Here is a 17,693-nt window from a genome sequence, read left to right as displayed (position 1 = left end):
TCCACTATTCCCGAAGAGTAAGCTTGGCTTGCAGACTTCCACATACACTGCAGATTCCATATTATCTTCCCTTCCTCACCCAGCTAGTTTGTTCGATTACACAAACTGACTGGGCACCTACTGTTATGTATGTAAACCTGTAATTATCATGTCTAACCATCAGAGGGCTTATCCCCTGGAGTCCCAAGGGATCCCACAATCCCTTGGGAGCACCTGTATATAAGGAGGCCTCACAGGCTGGAGAGGCACTCAGATCTGTAATAAAGGACTACGGTCATACCTTACTTTGAGCTTGCAGTATCAAGTCTGACTCCTTATCCAAGGCATAACAACTGGCGACGAGATACAGATGATGAACCCCAACGCAACAATGCACAGAACTGTGGGCAACCTGGAGAAATTTTCGGAGAGAGATGATTTGACCAATACTTCATGGCCAACAAGCTGGAAGGAGAAGGGAACGCTGCCAAATAAAGGGCGATCCTCCTCACCATTTACAGGACACCAATGTATGGCCTCATGAAAAACCTACTCACTCCAGCAAAACCCACAGACAAGTCGCACGATGAGTTGTGCACACTGGTCCGGGAGCATCTAAACCCGAAGGAAAGCGTTCTGATGGCGAGGTACCAGTTCTACACGTACAAGAGGTCTGAAGGCCAGGAAGTGGCGAGCTACGTCGCCGAGCTAAGGCGCCTTGCAGGACATTGCGAATTTGAAGGACACTTGGAGCATTTGCTCAGAGACTTCTTTGTACTTGTCATTGGCTATGAAGTAATACTTCACAAACTTTTGACTGTAGAGACCCCAACCTTGAGTAAAGCCATAGCAATAGCCCAGGTGTTTATCTCCACCAGTGACAATACCAAACAAATTTTCCAACACACTAGTACTGCTGCAAGTACAGTGAACAAAGTAATGTTTTCGAATCGAAATGTACATGGCAGGACTTACATGCCTGCAGCTGCACGTCCACAGATGACTCAGAGTCCACCATCAAGGGTGGTGAATACAAGGCAATTAACACCTTATTGGCGCTGCGGGGGTGATCATCGATTCCATTCATGCCACTTCAAAGGATATGTTTTGCAAGGGCTGTGGAACAATGGGACACCTCCAACGCATGTGCAGACGAGCTGCAAACCCTGCTAATACTTCAAACCACCATGTTGCAGAGGAGGACAGATCCACGGTGGATCATGATGAACCAGAGCCACAGACCAAGGAGGCAGAGGTATATGGGGTGTACACATTTACCACAAAGTGTCCCCCGATAATGCTGAAGGTTGAATTAAATGGACTCCCGATGTCCATGGAGCTGGACACAGGCGCAAGCCAGACCATAATGGGTAAAAAGACTTTCAAGAAGTTGTGGTGCAACAAGGCTTCAAGGCCAGTGCTGACTCCCATTCGTACCAAACAAAGGAACTGATTCCCGTAATTGGCAGTGCTACCGTAAAGGTCTCCTACGATGGAGCGGTGCACGATTTACCACTCTGAGTGGTACCGGGCGATGGCCCCACGCTGTTCAGCAGGAGCTAGCTGGGAAAGATACGCTGGAACTGGGACGACGTCCGAGCGCTTTCGTCCGTCGACGACACCTCATGTGCCTAGGTCCTAAGCAAGTTCCCCGTGCTATTCGAACCAGGCATCGGGAAGTTCCAAGGAGCAAAGTGCTATATCCATTTGATATCACAAGGTGAGAGCAGTACCTTACATGATGAGAGAAAGGGTGGAGATCAAGCTGGAAAGGCTGCAACGAGAGGGCATCATTTCGCCGATCGAATTCAATGAGTGGGCCAGTCTGATTGTTCCAGTCCTCAAGGGAGACGGCACTGTCACTGTGGTGATTACAAAGTAACTATCAATCATTTCTCACTGCAGGATCAATACCCGCTACCAAAGGCAGGCGACCTATTTGCGATGCTGGCAGGAGGGAAAACATTCACGAAGCTGGACTTGACCTCGGCCTACATGACGCAGGAGCTGGAGGAATCTTCGAAAGGCCTCACCTGCATCAACACGAACAAACGTCTTTTAGTTTGCAACAGAAGCCCGTTTGGGATTCGATTGGCCGTGGTGATATTCCAGAAGAACATGAAAAGCTTGAAGTCGGTCCCCGCGCACCATGGTCTTCCAGGACGACCTCTTGGTTACAGGTCGGGACACCGTCGGGGACCTGCAGAACCTGGAAGAGGTTCTTAGTCAGCTTAATCGTGTGGGGCTCAGGCTAAAATGCTCGAAGTGCATTTTCCTGGCGCCTGAAGTGGAGTTCCTGAGGAGAGAAATCTCGGCGGACGGCATCAGGCCCACCGATTCGAAGACGGAGGCAATCAAAAACGCACCAAGACCACAGAATGTGACGGAGCTGCGGTCGTTTCTAGGACTCCTGAACTACTTTGGTAACTTCTTACCGTGTCTTAGCACATTGTTGGAACCCCTACACTCTTTACTGCATAAAGGAGATGAATGAGTATGGGGTAAAAGCCAAGAAAATGCCTTTGAGAAAGCTAGGAAGCTGTTATGTTCAAACAAATTGCTTGTGTTGTACGATCCATGTAAATGAGCAGTTCAAACAATCAAGCAGAGCTTGAAAAGAGTAACTGATGGCTCACTGCAGACTCGCTTATCCTGAGTCCTGCTTAGTTACCACACAAGACCCCACTCGTTAACTGGGGTCCCTCCCGCTGATTGGCTCATGAAAAGGGCACTTAAAACAAGTCTCTCATTAGTCTACCCTGATCTATACGAACAGGTAGAGAGCAGGCGGCTTCAACAGAATACTAATGTGTCACGAGAAATTGAAGTAAATGATCCAGTATGTGTGTTCACCAATGGACAAGGTCCCAAGAGGATTGCTGGCACTGTTTTGGCCAAAGAGGGAAGTAGGGTGTTTGTGGTCAAACTCGCAAATGGACTCACCTGCAGAAAACACTTGGACCAAACCAAACACAGATTTACAGACTATCCAGAACAACCCACAATAGACTCTACCTTTTTCGACCCTCCAACACACACATAAGTGGCAACCGACCCAGCGGTTGACCACGAAGCAGAACCCATCACCCCCAGCAGTCCAGCAAGACCAGCTGCGCAGCAGCCCAGCGAAAGCCCTGCAAATGACTCACGAACACCAGCAGTTGCACCGAGACAATCAACCAGGGAAAAGCCCCAGATCGACTCACATTGTAAATAGTTACACTATTGACTTTGGGGCAAGGGGGGTGTGTTATGTATGTAAACATGTAATTACCATGTCTAACCACCAGAGGGCTTGACCCCTGGAGTCCCAAGGGACCCCCCAATCCCTGTATATAAGGAAGCCTCACAGGCTGGAGAAGCACTCTGAGATCTGTAATAAAAGACTACGGTCACACTTACTTTGGGCTTGCAGTATCTAGTCTGACTCCTTATCCAAGACATAACACCTATAATCATGGATCTGCACCTCGGCACCCTGTATCATAGCCCATGGATACAATAATACTGTACAGCACCATCAATTAGTTAATGGATGTGAAGATGAGCTTTAGATCTGCATAAGCAGTCTCAATTAGACAAAATTCAACAACTTTTGCCTGACTCACCATCCATACATGGTGGAAAAGTTTTAGTGTGTAAAATATCTCCAATCATCTTTTTTGTTTAGGTTTTGTACACTTCAGAAACTTTTCTCCTGCAACTTCACCCCTCCCCCTCACTAGGCAAAAGAAACTTGGAATTGTACCCCTTGACCAAAGGTTACTGTGTACCCCCATTCTAGTACATTAACTGTCTTACCATGGAATATAATTGTATTCTGAATTAACCCACTGTCTTATCATGACAAATAATTGTATTCCGAATTAACCTGTTTTTCCCATTTATTTCCCTACTTAATACACCAGTTCAAACAATTATTGCTGAGTAAAGTCATTTTTCCCAATATCTGTTTAGGACATCTAAACGAAAGAGGTTAATATTTGAATCATCATAGAATAGTAGAGCACAGGTGGTGGGTAATTTGGCCCATCGAGTCTGTGCTGGCTTTTTCGAAGAGTAACCCAGTTAGTCTGACTGCCCCGCCCATTCCCCATATCCCTGCAATTTTTCTCTCCTTCAAGTATTTATCCAATTCCCTTTTGAAGGCTACTATTGAATCTGTGCAGAAAACAGGAGTAATGTACTAGTAAGTAAACAAATACAGCAAAAAACAGGAATGTGATTAATTCAGGAGGCTCCGGAAATCTCTTACAGACCCAATCGTTGTTTCGCAAACCATCATGCTAACTCACCCACCCAATTCTTTTTTTCTATCAACCCCTTTATTTTCCATCAGTGCATTTTCCTTGTTTGAAGTATCAGAATTTATTAAAAGAATTTATCTTTTGAACTCCTGAGCACTGTGAAGTAAACTCTACTCTCAGTCTTAATAAAGTCTATTGAAACCTCTGCCTTCATTGCAAAACTGCACATACTTGCATAAATCTGTACTGCTGTAAATACATGATTATATGAACAAAAATGGTGAGAATTGATATTGCAAACATTGGATACAAACATGCAAAATATTAGAAAATGTGTCCTTACGCTTATGGAAATCCCAGTATTTAATTCTATTTCAGAATTATTTGCTTAGTTGTCATACAGATGTAGCACTGCCATTTTATTAAATACATTCTTTGAAATTATAAGTATGATGACTGATGGCACTCATACCAAAGTCATGGGCTTGCCACAGAAATCACATGAGACCAATTTGATAATTGATAGAAAACAAAGTGAAGAATGCTTTTAGAAACAGAGTCACAAAACAGTGAGAAAAATTATTCAAATACATTACAATGCTGTCAGTAGCTAAGATCACAAAGAACCAGCTTAGGAGCAATCCTGCTGAAGGCCCAAGAGTGAGTGGAAATAGTTCAGGGTGTGAGGGAAGATTTTTTTGAATTAATGGGGTTTCTATTACAGTACAAGATTAACGCATTTTAGAAAAATAGATGGAACAATGCAATGTTGCTTCCAAACAGTTGTTTTCAAAAAGAAAGCAGCAAATGAGAGAAAAGTCTTTTGAAGAAAATTGAAAACTGATTATTTTATGAAAATGAATAAATGTACAGTAGTTGTGAAATTACCCATTCTTTCAGCAAACCCAGAGTCTGCTGATGAAATGGATGCTTTATTTAGTCTGGTTAAAATCTGGTGACATGTTTAAGTTATTAAACAGATGACTTACTGCTCAAGGACAAGCAGACAGGCTGATAGATAGATACCACTCCAATACAACTCCTTTCCACTAGCAATCCGTGGTCTGAATAAAAACAAATATGAACCCATTTTTAAGGCTACGAATAGTCTGTTGCATTATTAATACACACTAAATAACTAGATAATTCAAATAAATCAATAGGCTAGCCACATTTTTTCTATAATGCAACAGTTTTTTTCTATAATGCAACAGGTTTTCCCATGTAATAAACCATTTTGCACAGTAATGGGTCTGAAACCAAGTGTTATTTCCATAAAAAAATGTTAATGATAAAATGAACCTAATTTTTTCTGCATAAAACATGCATCTATTCCCATGGGAACCCTAAAACCTCCATTCTCATCTTTGACACAAAATTGCAAAGAACTCAGATTGTGGTCTCTTCAACATCAAGGTCATTCACTTGATTGCTGCGGCCTCATTTGCTCCTTCCGCTCTTCAAACTAAACCCTCTCCTCCTTTTAACTTTTCAGTTATTCCTCCTCTGCCCTTGTTCATTTCCTCCATGCCACCAGTCACTTGATTGCCTTCAAAACCAGCTTCTGACCACTCAACTTCTTCTCAGCCCAACACCCATCAATATAGTCAACCTCTCCCTTTCACCCCTTCTAAAACTATCAGCACTTTTAAAAATAAAATACTTTTCCATAACATCTCTACTTCACTCAAATTATCACCCTATCTCCAACCTGCCCTCTCTCTCCAAGATCCTTAAATGGGTCATCACCACCAAACTCCACACCCACCTTTCCCACCAATTCAGTTTCCATTCCTTTCACAACATCTTAGTCACCCTAGTCAGTGACTAATTATATCTTACATGACAGTGGCTGCTCATATTCTCTACTGCCTTTGATACTGTTGACCATTCCATTCTCCTCAACCACCTCTTCTCCATGTTCCATCTGTACAGTACCGCTCTCTCTTGGTTTCATTCTTATCTGTCCCAACAAAGCCACTATATCTCCCCAAACGGTTTGTCAGCCCATGCCTGAACAGTCACCTGTGGTGTACATCAGAGTCTACAGGTAATATTATATTAGCACACATGTCAACATCAAACTCTATCCTCTGCATGATGACCAAAGACCTCATGGGGCTGTTATCATACTATCCATATTGGCAATGACAGCGAAATAGCAGAAATATTAAATAATTACTTTGTCTCAGTACTTACATGTGAGACTCACATAGTGGGTGTAATGTATTTGCTTCAGGGTTATTTGCTTAAGAATTTATAGCTAAACATTGTTATTAAGAACTAGTTGGTTTATTAGCAAAGGTTTAACAAACACACTACACCAGTTCATCCAGCAGGCTCTCAACCACCTGCCTCACCGTAGATCCACCGAAACCAACTGGTTGGGGTTTTATTGAGTCTTGTGAACATCACGTGATTGGCTAAGCCACTCACAACTCAACAGCTCTACAAACCTGTGAGCTTACTCACAGGTACATACATTACAGTGGGCATATTAGAAAAAAATCAAAAAAGATATAAAGACATTTAAGATAGAAAGGAGGAAGATGCTTGATAAACGAATCAAACTCAGAGAGGATAAGAATCCTGGTCCGGATGTATTGTATCCGCGCATATTAAAAGAAGCTAGAGAAGAGATAGCAGAGGCACTCTTACATATATATCATGAGAAAGGGGAATAATGCCAGAGGACTGGCAGACAGCTAATGTGATTGCTATATTTAAAAAGGGAGATAGAATATGTCCAGGGAACTATAGACCAATTAGCTTAACGTTGGTGCGAGGAAAGATAATGGAATCCTTACTCAAAGATGCAATAAAAAATATATAGAAACTAGTCAGCATGGATTTCAAAAGGGAATGTCATGCTTAACCAACCTTATTGAATTCTTTGAAGAAGCAACAGAAAGGGTAATGTAGGAGACACGATATATTTGGATTTTCAAAGGCCTTCGATAAGGTACCGCATAATAGATTCATGACTAAGGTCAGAACATTAGGAGTAAGGGGACAAGTAGCAGAATGGATAGCAAAGCTGGCTACAGGACGGAGAGTAGTGTTTAAAGGTAATTACTCAGACTGGCATATGATGAGAAATGGTGTTCCACAAGGATCTAGTTAATAGAGGAAGATTGAGACAAAATACAAGAAGATATTAATAAACTTGCAGAATAGGCATGTCATTGGCAAATGAACTTCAATAGTGTGAGGTGGTACATTTTGGTAGGAAGGATAAGGAGGCCACATATTCATTGGAAAATAAGTGTCCAAAATGGGGTAGAGGAGCAGAGGGATCTGGGGAGTACAGATATACATATCACTAAAAGTAGCGATGCAAGTTAATAAGACCATAAAAAAGCAAAGCACTGGTGTTCATTTCTGGAGCGATAAAACTGAAAAGCAGAGACGTTATCTTTTTGTATAGAAGCTTGGAGTACTGTGAACAATTCTGGTCTTCATATTATAAAAAAGGATATGGAGGCACTGGAGAAGGTGCAAAAAAGATTTACTAGAATCATACCAGAACTGAGGTGTTATACCCATCAGGCAAGATTTCTCTAGAAAAGAGAAGATTTGAGGGGTGACCGGATAGAGGTCTTTAAGATCATGAAACAGTTTAATAGGGTAGACGTATAGACGTTTCCACTTACGGGAGAGAGCAGAACTGGGGGCCATAAGTACAAGATAGTCACTAATAAATCTAATAGGGAATTCAGATGAAACTTCTTTACCCAGAGAGTGGTTACAATGTGGAACTCGCTACCACAAGGTGTAGTGGATCGACTAGCGTAAATGCATTTAAGGGAAAGCTAGAAAAACACGAGAGAGAAAGGAATAGAGGAATAGAATATGTTGATGGGATTAAATGAAGGGTGGGAGGAGGTTCGCATGGAGCATAAACACTGGCATGGACCTGTTGGACAGAATGGCCTGTTTCTGTGCTGTAAATACTATGTAATACAGAAACAGGCCATTCTGTCCAACAGGTCCATGCCAGTGTTTATGCTCCACTTCAACCTCCTCCCACTCTTCACTTAATCTCATCAATATATTCTATTCCTTTCTCCCTCGTGTTTTTCTAGCTTTCCCTTAAATGCAATTATGCTAGTCAATCTTGTGGTAGCGAGTTCCACATTGTAACTGGCATTCAGCGAGCTTTAATGAATTTGCCTGGCTTTAGGAAAGCAACCTAAGTCTACCAGTCCAATTCACTTATGTCCAGATTGTGCATTTGGTCTCTTGTGTGAATGTACTCCAAAGCAAATCCCTATCTATAACGCATGTATAAACATGTGCAAAGTAGTGGCATCATGACAGCAGGAAAAAGTGAAATGATGATAACCAAGTGTACAAAGCTTATGTTATGTTTCCAGAATAACATAACTAGGGCCAGATAGACTGGAGGCAACAGGGGAAAACCAGTAAAAATGGGTCTCACTGGCTGCCGGTCTGAAATAGTGAATATACCTTTGGCTTCGACTGGCCAAGTCCTATGCATCAGGAGCCAGCAACACAAACACAATATAAAAGCAGCTGTATATTTTTTATATGTTCATTCTCGGGATGTGAGCAGCGCTGGTAGGACCAACATTTATTGTCCATCCTTAATTTCCCTGGATACAACCAAGTGACTTGCTGGGCCTCTTCAGAGGACATTTAAGAGTCAACCACCTTGGTGTGGGACTACAGACACATAGGCCAGACCGGGTAAGGACAGCAGGTTTCGTTTCCTGAAGGACATAAATGAACCAGTTCCGTTTTTACAACAATCCGGAAGCTTCATGTTCACTTTTACTGATGGTAGATTTTTATTTTCAGACCTTTAAAATTGAATTCAAATTCTGCCATGGTGGGAATTAAATTCACGTTCTCTACAAAAATCAAAATCTTGTCTAAACAAGTACGAGACCTCACCATTTCTCAATGTTCACTATGGTCTGGTAACCAAAGGCAAAGCAAGTATGGAAAAAAATACACTGAAAACGAAAACTTTAAAATTGCTAAGTTTTTACATTGGATAAAGAACACAGATGAGATAGTAAGGCACCTTCAAGCACTGAACTGGTCAAGGATGTGTCATGTCAACTCAACTACTCAAGCTATTACTGCCTTGTAACAATAGATTGTGTGCTATCCAATTATATGATTGTTAAGGTCAGAATTAAATCATGAGACCATAAAAATAATGCGAATCAAGCAAAATAAATTTCACATTATAGCTTTAAAACAAGCATCTTAGACGATTGTAATTCTAGTTAATTAATTAAAATCAGTAACAAAATTGTCATTTGACACAAAACATGAAAAGCGAGCAAGCAAGCTTTATTACCTCCAAACATTTCCAGTCAGTGAGGCATGAAACATTCTACATATGTCATGCATACATCAATACAAAATAGATGTGAAGTTAGACTAAAATTAATCTTGCAATTTCCAGGCAGTTCATTAGAGCCGGGGATGGGAGTGGAATAATCTGACATGCTAATCAGGCTTTCGAGGATTTACTGACAAAGAGCTCCCAGTATGCCAAAAGGATCACAGACTCTGATAACATTGTTTATAGCATCTGGACAAAGTCCAAAACAGTATTAAATTATAGATAGAGGGATAACTAGACCTGGAGATGTACCGCAGATCCCGGAGGAAATTTGTCGTGTGAAGTTTTATACCCAAAGCTATCCATCTAGGGATGAACGATGATCAGAGTATTCATTGGCAAGTGGCGAAAGGAAGATCTCCTACAAGTCCTCAATAAAATGAAGAGATAGCCTAAGTGGAGGAAGTGATAACATTAATTTGTGAGTATGGCAACCGGTTTCAAAGGGGCCAAGTTTCGGCCTGAGTTGCTCCTGTTTTTTTTGAAGCAACTGGTTTAGAATGGAGTATCTTAGAAATTGCAATTCTCGGCATTTAGTTTGCTCCAGTTCTAGTCAGTTAGAACAGTTTCAGTTTGGAACAGATTTTTTTTCCAAAAGGGGGCGTGTCCGGCCAATTACGCCCATTTTGAAAGTTTCGGCAGTGAAAACATACTCTAAACTAACTTAGAATGAAGTAAGTGTAGATTTTTGTACGCTCAGAAAAACCTTGTCTACACTTAGAAAATCAGACATAGGTTACAAATCAGGTGTAGGGAATGTGGGGAGGGGGGGGGGGGGTTTAAAGGGAAGTTTACAAACATTAAACACTTCAGTTTTACAAATAAAGAGCCATCATCAATAATAAATGATAAATACATCAATAAAATCAATCAAAAAAAAAATTAATAAAAATAAAAATAAATAAAACAAAACATTTTCTACTTACCGACTGCAGCACCGGGAGTCCTCCAACAGTGTGCTGGGACGGCCCTCTGTCAGTGTCTCGATCTCTCTGTCTGTCTGTGAGTGTCTCGATCTCTCTGTCTGTGTGTGTCTCTCACTCTCTGTCCGTGTGTGTCTGTGTTTCTGACAGCGAGGGGAGGGGGAGAAGGGGGGAGGGGGAGAAGGGGGGTGGGGGGGGAAGAAGGGGAGGAAGGAGGATGGAGGAGGAGGGAGGTAGAGCGGGGTGGGGGGATTAGGAGGAGAGGGGGGGAGGAGGGAAGAGGGGAGTGGGGAGAGGGGAGTGGGGGGAGGGGCGGGGAGGGGAGGGAGGGAAGGGAGGGGAGTGGGGGGAGGGGCGGGGAGGGAGGGAAGGGAGGGGATGGGAGGAAGGAGAGGGGAGGGAGGAAAGGAAGGAGAGGGGAGGGAGGGAAGGAGAGAGGAGGGAGGGAAGGGAGGGAAGGAGAGGGGAGCGGAGGGAAGGAGAGAAGGAGGCTGAACGGCCGGGCCCCAAGACTTCGTAGGTGGCGTCGGGTCTTGGGTCCCGGGTCGGGTCGCGGAGATCGGGGGGGGGGGGGGGGGGGGGGGCGCGGAGATCCGGGGTTGCGGAGATGGGGGGGGGAAGAGAGTCGCGGATGTTGGGGGGGGGGGGGGGGCGAAAAAGAGAGTCGCGGAGGTCGGGGGGGGGAAGGAAAAGAGAGTCGCGGAGGGCGGGGGAAGAGAGTCGCGGAGGTCGGGGGGGGGCGGGGGAAGAGAGTCGCGGAGGTCGAGTCGCCGGGGGGAGGGGGGGAAGCAGAGGTCGGGTCGCCGGGGGGGGGGGGGGGGGGTGTGAGAGCGGGGGTCGCGTCCAGTCCGGGGAGCAGGAGTCAAGTCGGGTCCGGTCGGGTGGGAGGTGAGCCTTATCCGCAGCCCCAGTGAGGTCATTCGGCCAGGGCTAGGGGTTGCGTGTTTCGCGTCCCTCCCACAGTTTTGGGCACCTGGAGCTACTGCACATGCGCGCCCACTGTAGCGCGCATGTGCAGAGGTCCGGCATTGTTTTCAACGCAGGGACCTGGCTCCGCCCCCCCCACAGCTCATGCTGTGCCGCGCCCAGCTCCAGAGGACCTGCAGGGAGCCGGAGAATAGGCGAGTTTATTTTAGGCGCGCTTTGTGGTGCGAAAAACGGGCGTCCAGGTCCGGGCTGCGCCATTTTAGGCGCCGCCCGAAACTTGGGCCCAAAGAGATGGAAACAGATCCTGGACATGTAGACTGGAAATAAAAGATTGCGGGTGGAATGGAATAGAGTTCAGAACAAATAAAAATATGTTACGAAGAAGCTGTGTGATGGTATTCAACAAGGAAGATGTAGGATGGACAGCCCTGACACATCAAAAGGCAAGAGACAGTAATTAATCACAGAAAGCATTCGCAAATAATTCCTAATGGGGCTCGTTTCATTAAATCAACACAGATTATGGATGATATGATCGAAGTGTTTAAAATGATGAAAGAATGGGACAGGGTAAATAGAAGCAAACGGTTCCCATTTGTTGTGGCAGTTTTAGAATTCTAGATCAGTGGCAGAAGTACTGCTGAAGGGGTTTATATACTGAAGGAAGAGAATTCAACATCAAACTAGCAGGTTCAACCTTTTACTCTACATAATATGGTTAAAAAGATATAGCCCAAAATTTGCGGTCAGCTGCGAAACGACAGCGACCGCCGTTGACCTCGAAGAAAGCTGTCCACAAAGATCTTGCGATCTCTGCGGCGATAAGTTTAGCTCTCTCTACCTTAAATTAATTGAAGCGCTGTCAAAAGGGATCTCAGTATACAGCAGCAGTGATGTCATCAAGCTAGCTAAGCAGCCAAACACATTGAAGAATTCTCAGACAGCAAATCAGGAAATAAAAAGCAGCTTTTATACTTCACTTAAAAAAAAAATTACAGGAAGAGAAATAAAGATTGGGATGCACACATGGAGTTAAGGTCGAAGCTGAAACTCTTTTTTAAATTTCAAAAATATAGTAATTTTTTTTTATCAATGGAGAAATCTGACATTCCACAAATATGAAATTACTTTTTCCAAGGCTAGAACAGTTGTTCAGCAGTCAATACATCCTTAAATCCCCAGTTACACCTCTTTCAACAAGGCTCAACATTTTATGGGGTGTTTAACAGCAATATTAGAACGGAAAAGGATAAGTTTTCATCAGTTCAAGCGATTTCACTGATTGCTGGCTTTGGGGAGTTCCACAGCACAACCTGTGGCCAAGCAGGGAATGACTGACCACAACTTCAGGATTTCTACATTTATCTGTGCATGTGCTAAATCCAGAAGTTGTGGTCAGTATCAGAGAAGTAATGACGGCGAACGCCGACAGTTTTCTCGTCATTACCACTTCAAAATCCGAACCTTTATTTATTGTTCAATGCAGAAAGTAGTTAGTCCAAAATTTCCTGGATGTCTTGGGCATTCTTTGACGATGAGGCAATCAAGATGCAAGATAAAATGGGAAAATTTTTCTGCAACTTAGCAAATGCATATGGCTCTACACCCTACAATGTTACTCAGCTTTTTTTTTTAAACGTTCATATTTTCTGGAGATGTTGTTGAAACAACTTCCAGTCAGTTGGAAACTAGGGTCTTCACTGCAGGTTATACAACAAAATGGCACAGCAATGACAGTAGCACAGCAATGGGATGCACCATCACTCCAATTATATTGGTGGTGAGGATGGAGCTTGTGGTGAGCAAGGCAACTAGCATGAGAAATGCAAAAGCGGGGCATTTTTACCTCCAATAAGAGCATTCAAAGATGATACCGGCAATTCCTCTTAATTCAAATTAGTGAATAATTTAATTTTCTTTTGCAATTTTACCCAACGCTGCCTTTTGTTCATACTGGTTCATTTAAATTAATGAACAATTCAACTCTGTGAAAAATGACGTGAAATAATCAGAAGTAGACTATCTCTATTCTTGAACAAAGTGTACAACAAAGAATGTGTAAAGACTAGAGCAATTAATAAACTTGGGTAAGAATGTGATTCAAACGCACAAAAAAAAAAAATCAGTCCTTCTCCCTTCAAAAAGATGCAGTGAAGGAAGAAGAGTTCTGGACTGCATGAGAAATTATAACAGTTGCAGAGCAAAGGGGATAGAATTTCCGAGTGGCCATGTGGAACGGAGGAAGAACTCACAGGCAGGGTGCAGTGGGAGCACCAAGACACCAATAGTACTTCAGGCCACGTTCTCCTGCAGTGAGAACCGACTATCCAAACAGCAACCTCAACACCTTCACCGCCATCCACCATCCCCATCCCCCCTCCCCCCAGGACCATCTTTTATGCATCCAAGAAATTTTCCCACTGTTCCCTACTCCAATGCTCCCAAAATTATTCCCCACAGATGCTGGGTCCTGCTCAAAGACCTGCTGACCCAGAGAACTCATCTTAGTACTGACACACCCCGTGTCTCCTATCTCAGTGTTCGCCAGACTACCATCAAAGCTGTCTCTGATAATACTATTTGGCATAACACGACTGTCCTCATAAAATATTCAATTTACCTGAAGCACACCAGTAAATTATATTTCTGGTTAATCATGTCAAAGTGTAGAGTCGTGCTTCAAATTTGAAATCAAATTCTTTCAGTTTAACAAAGATTTAATTATTTAATATTTTGATTCACAAACAACATTCTATAAAGATCATTGCTGTGTCGGTATAATAAATTAAACAAACTATTTTTCAGACATCCACCTGGAGAGATTATTCTTTAGTGCAATAAAAGAAACATGGTGCTGCACAATTATCATTTCAGTGAATATTATTCAACAATTAAAATTGCAACTCATAACCCACCACGTTTCCTAACATTACACACTACCTTTTCCCATCTTTTTTAATCATGTAAACCACAAACTTTCAAAAAAAGAATTATTCTGAAAGTAAATGATCAAATATTCTTCCATAAACATACAAAAGCACATCTTGAAGATACTGTCAACTAAAAAAACTATGAGTGCAATACCTGCACAGATGCATTCTGCTATATCACAGACCATTACCCACGTTTCAACAGTGGATTTCAAAGGAATGTTCATCCCTCCTAGATTGTCAATATCTATAAATATTTTATACAAGAAAAAAAGATACTTAATTAGGATGCCAGGTATTACATAATTGTAAGGATGCCTTTAAACTAGAACAATATCGTCTCCATGCTATTTGCAAATACAAATTATCTAATTTGTTTGTGTCAAATATGATTTGGCACGCAACTGGCTTAGCCATCCATCACAAGATCTGGCTGGACTGCTTCAAGCTCTACCATGGTCTCACTCTTCTCACCAAAGCCAACTATTACTCGAGAATCATCCTGGAAATACAAAAGGTAACCCCCGACCCACCACCAAGCCAAAACTTCCCGAGGCCCCACCATTACCCGAGCCCTGAGGCCATGTCTCTCTCTCCTATTTTTAAAATTTCATTCTCGGGATACCTGGGACGGCCGGCATTTATTGTACATCCCTAGTTGCCCTGAGAAAGTTGTGTGGGTCTTCTTTTAAAAAAAATCAAAGTGGCTGCAGAAAATGATTGGTGAAACAGAAGGAATTAGGAAAGCAAAGAGAGGATATGAAAACAGACTAAAGTTAAAAAAAGAGCAAAAGTAAAACATTTTAAAAACACAAAAAATAAAATAAAGTTAAATTAAGGGGAGGTCAGATTAAAGATGAGAAAGGAAATCTAATGGAGAATGAAGGAATGGAAGAGATACTAGACAAGTACACAGTTTACAGAGAAGAAGATGGCAATATACATCCTTGGAACTGGAAGTTTTTCAAGTGAACTGAAGAGTTGCCAATTTTAAAACTCTATTCAAAAGGGAGAGAAAGATAAACAGGTAACAATCAACTCAACATTGCTAGTGGATAAGCGTCTAGAGACCATATTGGAGGATAAAATTGCTGTCTGACAAACATTAAGAGTAATTTGATGAAATAAGTGAATTTATAAAGGAAATACAGTGGATAGTGTGTATATAAATGTTTAAAAGTTGTTTAATAGGAGGCCTGTTGCTGAAATTAAGTCACATTTGTTTTTGATACACCAGAACAGAACTATTATTGTTATTTTAAATCCAAGTCCAAAAAAAAGGATAGCACCAGCAACGCTGACCTGCTGAGACCTTATAGCTAGTGTTATATTTTCCATATGCAGTAGATCGACTTCCAAATTACCAACAGATGGAAAATCATTCTCAGGATATTTCATGCGCAAAGCTTTCTCCATAGTTTTTTTTTATATAATACCTAAAACTGGTTGCTGAGGATCACAGTCAAAAATATCTGAGCACTCTATAACTAAGTTAATACATTTTTTAGCGTTCCATGTACTGAACACATATTCACAAGTTAGCACAGGAAAAAAAACTAAATTCTAAAAGGTTTTTTGAAACTGTGGTTAGTCCATGCATTTTTGCTGGCCAGGTCTTAATTTGCTAGAAATGTCACAAAGCTGATCAGTACTCTAAATTCACTTCAATTGCATTATGGATAGCAGACCAAGAGCTGGTGTCAGACTGGCAAGAGCAGGATCTTACGCCTGGTTTATTCCTCCTGCTGGGGAAATCACACTACAGTATGGGGTCAAGTTTCTGCCTGAATTGCTCCTATTTTTTTTGAAGCAAGTAGTTTAGAATGGAGCATCTTAGAAATTGCAATTCTCGGCCTTTAGTTTGCTCTAGTTCTAGTCAGTTAGAACCGATTTTTTTTTCAAAAGGGGGCACGTCCGGCCACTTACGCCCGTTTTGCAAGTTTAGGCGACGAAAACTTACTTAGAATGAAGTGTAGATTTTTGTACGCTCAGAAAAACCTTGCCTACACTTATAAATCAGGAACGAAAGATTGGGGGGGAGTTTACAAACATTAAACACTTCACTTTTACAAATAAAGAGCCAGCATCAATAATAACTGATAAATAAATCAATAAATAAACCAATAAATCAATCCAAATAAATTAAAAAATAAAAAAGTAAAAAAAAATTAAAAATCACAATAAATAAAAAATTATTTCTACTCGCCTACTGCAGCAACGTGGTGAAGGGGGGGGGGGAAGAATAAGATGGGGGGGGGAAGAGAAGATGGGGGGGGGAAAGAAGATGGGGGGGGAAGAGAAGATGGGGGGGAAGAGAAGATGGGGGGGGGAAGAGAAGATGGGGGGGGAAGAGAAGATGGGGGGGGGGAAGAGAAGATGGGGGGGGGGAAAGAGAAGATGGGGGGGGAAGAGAAGATGGGGGGGGGGGGAAGAGAAGATGGGGGGGGGGAAGAGAAGATGGGGGGGAAAGAAGATGGGGGGGAGAGAAGATGGGGGGGGGAGAGAAGATGGGGGGGGGAAGAGAAGATGGGGGGGGGAGAGAAGATGGGGGGGGGGGGAGAGAAGATGGGGGGGGGGGAGAGAAGATGGGGGGGAGAGAAGATGGGGGGGGGAGAGAAGATGGGGGGGGAGAGAAGATGGGGGGGGAGAGAAGATGGGGGGGGAGAGAAGATGGGGGGGGAGAGAAGATGGGGGGGGAGGGAGAAAGAGAAGATGGGGGGAATGAGAAAGAGAAGATGGGGGGGAATGAGAAAGAGAAGATGGGGGGGCAGGGAGAAAGAGAAGATGGGGGGAATGAGAAAGAGAAGATGGGGGGAGGGAGAAAGAGAAGATGGGGGGAGGGAGAAAGAGAAGATGGGGAGAGGGAGAAAGGGAAGATGGGGGGAGGGAGAAAGAGAAGATGGGGGGAGGGAGAAAGAGAAGATGGGGGAGGGAGAAAGAGAAGATGAAGATTGGGGGGGAGAAAGAGAAGATGGTGGGGGGGGGGAGAAAGAGAAGATGGGGGAGGGAGAAAAAGAAGATGGGGGAGGGAGAAAGAGAAGATGGGGGAGGGAGAAAGAGAAGATGGGGGAGGGAGAAAGAGAAGATGGGGGAGGGAGAAAGAGAAGATGGGGGGGGAGAAAGAGAAGATGGGGGGGGGGAGAAAGAGAAGATGGGGGGGGGAGAAAGAGAAGATTGGGGGGGGGGGGAGGAAGAGAGAAGACGACGACGTCGGACCCCGCCTAGGACTTCGGGCGGGGCCCGCAAGCAGCCGCTGCCGGGTTGCCGACGTCTCTTCAGGCGGGACCTACCCCCAGCGAGATGCGGG

General features: G+C 43.2%; 1 protein-coding gene across 1 annotated transcript in view; it reads right to left on the bottom strand.

Annotated features, from left to right (window-relative positions):
• Positions 1-14,618, bottom strand: part of LOC139276756 (FYVE, RhoGEF and PH domain-containing protein 3-like) — a 234,553-nt gene extending 219,935 nt beyond the window's left edge. The window contains exon 1 of the mRNA XM_070894766.1: positions 14,541-14,618. Coding sequence (XP_070750867.1) covers positions 14,541-14,613 — 73 coding nt within the window. The 5' untranslated portion in view covers positions 14,614-14,618. The remainder of the gene's footprint in view (positions 1-14,540) is intronic.
• Between the last annotated feature and the right edge of the window lie 3,075 nt (positions 14,619-17,693).

This window comes from Pristiophorus japonicus, chromosome 12 (assembly GCF_044704955.1).
Source record: "Pristiophorus japonicus isolate sPriJap1 chromosome 12, sPriJap1.hap1, whole genome shotgun sequence".
In the NCBI taxonomy this organism is placed as follows: Eukaryota; Metazoa; Chordata; class Chondrichthyes; family Pristiophoridae; genus Pristiophorus; species Pristiophorus japonicus.
This window is presented reverse-complemented; position numbering and strand designations above follow the sequence as displayed.